Raw genomic sequence first — 5,074 nt, 5'->3', positions numbered from 1 at the left:
TTCTGGCGGAGGCGACGTGGGGGGGGGGGGGGAGGAAGCACGGGGGGGTGGGCCTTGGCATGGCCGGCGGGGACACCCGATCCTTGGGGGACAAAGGTGCCCTGGCCCCGCGCCCGGTGACAGGGACAAGGAGAAACTCCGGCACCTGCAGCTTTGCCTCCCCAGGGGGGGCAGAACCCCCCGCCAGGGGACAGCAGGGACCCCCCCTGCCCAGGGGACAGCACCCATTACAGAGCCAGGGCCTCCCCTCGGGGCCCCTTCCCTCCCAGCCTTGGTCCTGCCAATGTAAGATCGCAACATAAACAAGGTCGTTTTTATTTAAAAAACAAACTGTAGGAAAGAAACAAACCAAAACGAAACCAAACAGGAAATATAACACAGCCAGAGGAAGTGTAAACCCCACTTGTACTAGTGTTACCCATCAGAGTAAATACTGAAGGAAGGTTTTACAGGGGTATTCTACAAACACACAATTTCCAAAGGAATAAGGCACTTCACTTCCATGAAAGGAATTGCAAATTACAAAAAAAATTACAAAGTTGAGCTGGAAACCCAGAAGGGCAAAGTCCAACCTTGTTTTCACCCTGGAAGTCCCAACAGTGGCTACAAACCTGGACTTGCTCCCATGAAGGCAAAGCACAAAAATCCCTCTGGTTTAAGACCTTAAAAGATCTTAAACGATCTGCAACCATCAGCCCATCTGCTGGCAGATCTCAATGAACAAACCTTCGCTGCTGCCATGGGCAGGTACCACAAAGTTCATGGTCATCGCAGCCCACGTGTCATCCAAGTGATTAACACAGCAAGAATCTAAAAACTTAGGATTTTCCTCTCTAAACACCAACAAAAAGCTCAGAGCACAACCAGAGTCTCTGTCACTATCTCCTCTCGGCTGCTGGGGTGATTAACCCCAAAATCTTGAGAGTACAGATACACCAAGTAACACTTCTGACAGTGTACGGTCTTTACAGTCCAAACAGTCTGTATTTCTAATAAATCTCGTAATCTGTAGCAAAAAGCTAAAAACAAAAGCAATCTGCCTTTTCTCCCATGGAGTCAGCTCCCCACCGCCAAATAAGAAATCTAGATTTGCACAGTAGGAAGCAAAGGAATGGGGGGAGGCGCATCAGGGTATTTACAAGAGCTCAACAGCTTCACCTCGAAGAATTGACATCCCTTCACAAGAGCCTGAACATACATTCCCATTACAACAACACAAATTAACATAGAACTCTGCTGGCTTTTTTCTTTGCTTCTAACTAGGCTGAGACCTGTTCAAACAACAGAGCAGTTGTCTATGTAACACTCCAGTCTGCTCTTTAAAAGCATTTTAAAAAAAGAAATATAACATCTCTGAAAGTTTGGTCTTTCGTTCCTTGATCAACATCCAAAGATCAATCCTCAGGTCAGCAAAAGTTTTTCAGAAACGAGACAACCCCTGAACCAGGGGCTGTTTCCAACCATCAGACCCCACCAGCCTCTGTGCGCAGCTCAGAGCGCGCTCCAGTCAATGGGCTTCTTGCCAGATTTCTTGAGCAATTCGTTCGTCTTCGAGAAATGCCGACAGCCGAAAAACCCTCTGTTGACGGAGAGAGGCGAGGGATGAACCGTCTGCAGGACGTGGTGGCGTTTCTGTGAAGTGTTAGAGGAAACTGCCTGTTAGATTTGCATGTTTTCAGCTCTCGGCACACGGCTGGTTGCTCTGCCCCGACCCAGATGGGGTGGTTTCCCCTCTACACCTTCTCAGCCACCAGCCTGGGGACCCAAAGAAGCGGCCACGAGGACCAAGACTTCTGTCCCACTGAGCAGAGGAGGATGGACTACGTAAAGCAGCAGTCATACCGCGGCCAGTTTTCCATTGCTGTAATCCTGAACAGGAAATTTACGCTTATTTATGAGCCTTTTTCCTAGAAAAAAAAAAACCAAAACAGTTCTGTCCTCAACTGGAGGCTTTTCTGACAACACAAGGTTACACTTGCTCCACTTTTGTTGCTTAATTCTGGCAAAGGCTAAGGTGGAACAGAAACAGAACTAAATTTGCCAGGAGAGTTCAAGCAGGGAGCAAACCCCAATTCTGTAAGGGAAGTGCCCTCTAGTGTCCACCCAACCGAAGAAAAAAGAAATTAGTGATGGGGGAAGAGAGGAGGAGGAACCTGTACCCTGTCAATGGAGCTGCCTTTCTTCTGGGCGTAGGCTCCCCACAGCATGAAGACAACCCCCTGCAAGTTCTTGTTGAGCCAGGACACCACCACATCCGTGAACTGCTCCCAGCCTCTCTCCTTGTGCGAGGTGGCCTGGTGAGCTCGCACCGTGAGGACGGCATTGAGCAGGAGCACTCCTAGCAAACAAAGCGGATACGCAGAGGGTGAAACAAGACAAACAAAAGAACAAATCAAGCGTTAACTGCTTTTTCCTGCTTCCCCCCCAAAGTGATAAATTAAATTTTTTTTCTAAGGTACCTGCTAAGCAACAAGCACTTAGATTTTATTTTCTCTTTTAAAGATGGACTGTTTCCAACCATGGATCTTTCTTCTAGATAGGTTTCTTTATGAGCTATAGTGGACACATTACTTGAGTGCCTATTAACTCACCTTGCTTGGCCCAGCCAGTCAGATCACCGTGACCAGGATGAGTGAAGTCCTCAATATCTGTCGACAGTTCTTTATAAATATTTTCTAAACTGCAATGAAAAACACCAGATTTTAAATATGCACATTTACAGATCAGACTAAGCAGCACCACGTACTGCTCTTACACTAGACAAGAGTACTGATTTTAATCTTATCATTTAAGATAATAGAGCCATTTGTAGTAGCAAGGCAGGAAGGACCCCCTCCTTTGTGTGTCTGACTGGAAGCTTAATGAGGTCTCAGCACAACTGAAAATGCAAATTTACATCCAGCATGCTCTTCAGAATGCCACTAAACTACATAGAATTGTCCATACTTCTGCAGTGGTGTTTTTTCTAGGCAATGCACAGCTCAAATTTAAACAGTCACTACACACTTTGTCTCACAGCCCTGAGTAACACAGAACTGTAAGTAATTTGTAAACAAAAGGGATTTTCCAAATTGAGCACAGTCATACCTGGGAGGAGGTGGAACAGGTTTCTGGACACTGAAGCAGAGCCCATGAGCTTGATTAGGTCCATGATATGGATCTTGTCCCAAAATGACAACCTTTACCTGAAAGCAGACCTCTGTTAGCACTGAGTTATAATCAGTATCATTCTCAAAAGATGGAAGAAAAATAAAGGCATATAAATGAGCTTTATCCTAACACAAACACACATTAAAAAACACCACACAAAACCAAAAGTCTCAGGAACTGAAGTTATAGCACTGGCATCTAATTAATTTTCAAAAAGCCACAATAAAACACCTTGTTAAGGTATTTTCCAAGTAAGCTGCCCCACATTTTAGTTTTATGCCATACTTGCTGCGATATTTTTGACACAGCTTATTGGCAATGGGATTACCTTAAACACTGTCATTTTTTAAATTATAGTTCATTACAGATAAATTTTTTAAAAAGTACAAGATCCTAAAATCAAGCACTACATTAAGCTGGTAACACTGAAATAAGGTCAAAAGTCCAACTCAAGTTCTAAAGTAAATTCTGTGGCTAGTGAAGGTAATAAAACAATAAAATTCTGGTTTAGTATCAGAGATGAAAGAGAAGCCGGGATTTACAAGTTAGGTGAGAGGAACAACAGCATCCACACCACATGGGACTGAGGCTCAAGAGATCAAACATCCAACGATGGTGTTTGTGCTCCCGACTCTGTGTCTTCATTGTTTTAAGCGCAATAGCAGCTGGAGGGACCTCCCCAGCACTGGCAGCTCTACTCACATCCCTGATGTCGCACATCTGCGTCCAGGTGAAGACTTGGTCAGGCGGCGGATAGACCGTGTAGCGTTTCCTCTCTTCTGCCACAAACGCCATCAGCTGAGGGGGGAAAAAGGGGAGAGAGGGTTCAGGCTGGGGGGAGCAGGGAGCAGCGGCCACGCAGCCGCGCCACCCGGAGCGGGCCCGGTTCGCTCACCTCCATGAAGTAGGGCTTGGAGAACTCTCCGGCCAGCTGCCGCCGCCAGCTCTCCCCGAAGCCGGGGGGCACGTTCCGCTCCGCCAGCCGCTGCAGCGCCGCCTCCTTGTTCTTGCGGATCCTTTCCTGCTGCTCCGCGCTGAGTGGCGAGGCCTTGCTCGCCTCATCTCCCGCTGCCTTCGCCTTCTTCGCGGCACTGACCTGGGAACAGCGAGCGAAGCGGAGGCTGCAGAGCGCGCGGGAGGTGAAGAGCGGGCGGGGGGCGGCGCGGCCCAGCCTCAGGCCGAGCAGCGGGAGCCGAGCGGCCGCCATGGCCCGGCCATGCACCGCCCTCCGGGGGCGGCCGCGCCGCACGCGGGTATTTCGCGGCAAAACAACAACGGACCCGTCCCCATTGGCCGCCGTGACAAGAGGGTCACGCCCACAAGCGGGAGTCTAAACTCCTGCTTCCCATTGGACAACGAGAAAGATCACGCTCCTTCCTATTGGCTTGCCGCAACGGGCGGAGAGCCGAGCAGCCTAGCAACCGTGACGCCGCGGCGGCCCTCGGCGCCCATTGGGCAAGCGGCGCAGCCCGGCCTCGATTGGCAGGTCAGTCAGGCGTGCCAGGAGCGCGGGGTTTTTTGGAAGCGGCCGCGCGGCGCGTGGTCTCCCCAACGGCCACCAACGCCGCGAGATCTCCCTACACAGCTGCCTCCCCCGCCCGCCAGCCTCCTCTATCCCCCCGGGGCCTCCGGCGCCCTTCAGCCCCCCGCTCGCTACCTCAGCATCGCTACCCGGCTCCGGGGAGCGGCCGCGCTTCTTCGGCGGCGCGGCGCTGAAGAAGGAGTGCAGCGTCTTCTGCCCGATCATGGCAGCGGTGAGAGGCAGAGGCGGCGGCGGCGGAGCGGGCGACAGGCAGCGCTGAGGGACGGCAGCGGCGCCGCGCGAGCCGGTGCACGGGACGCGGACTTGGCGCCAAGAGCGCGCGCGTGCGCGGGGGGCGGGGCCTGGCGGACGGAGGGGGGGCCCCCCCTCACGCCACGCCCA

The 5,074-nt window shown here is 51.4% G+C and overlaps 1 protein-coding gene across 1 annotated transcript; it reads right to left on the bottom strand.

Annotated features, from left to right (window-relative positions):
• Positions 1-299: 299 nt before the first annotated feature.
• On the bottom strand, positions 300-4,370 carry UNG (uracil DNA glycosylase). Its single transcript, XM_065646468.1, has 6 exons — positions 4,046-4,370; positions 3,853-3,948; positions 3,088-3,185; positions 2,592-2,680; positions 2,160-2,338; positions 300-1,632 (listed from the first exon to the last, which is right to left on the bottom strand). The coding sequence occupies exons 1-6, from the start codon at positions 4,355-4,357 to the stop codon at positions 1,492-1,494; spliced, it is 915 nt and encodes a 304-aa protein (XP_065502540.1). The 5' UTR covers positions 4,358-4,370; the 3' UTR covers positions 300-1,491.
• Positions 4,371-5,074: the final 704 nt, after the last annotated feature.

This window comes from Caloenas nicobarica, chromosome 16 (assembly GCF_036013445.1).
Source record: "Caloenas nicobarica isolate bCalNic1 chromosome 16, bCalNic1.hap1, whole genome shotgun sequence".
Lineage (NCBI taxonomy): Eukaryota > Metazoa > Chordata > Aves > Columbiformes > Columbidae > Caloenas > Caloenas nicobarica.
This window is presented reverse-complemented; position numbering and strand designations above follow the sequence as displayed.

Coding starts and splice junctions, on each gene's coding strand:
- UNG (XM_065646468.1), bottom strand. CDS start 4,357: ATGGCGGCCGCTCGGCTCCCGCTGCTCGGCCTGAGGCTGGGCCGCGCC. Junction 2,339..2,591: donor GACTGGCTGGGCCAAGCAAG/GTGAGTTAATAG, acceptor TTTGTTTGCTAG/GAGTGCTCCTGCTCAATGCC. Junction 1,633..2,159: donor AAGGCAGCTCCATTGACAGG/GTACAGGTTCCT, acceptor AACACTTCACAG/AAACGCCACCACGTCCTGCA.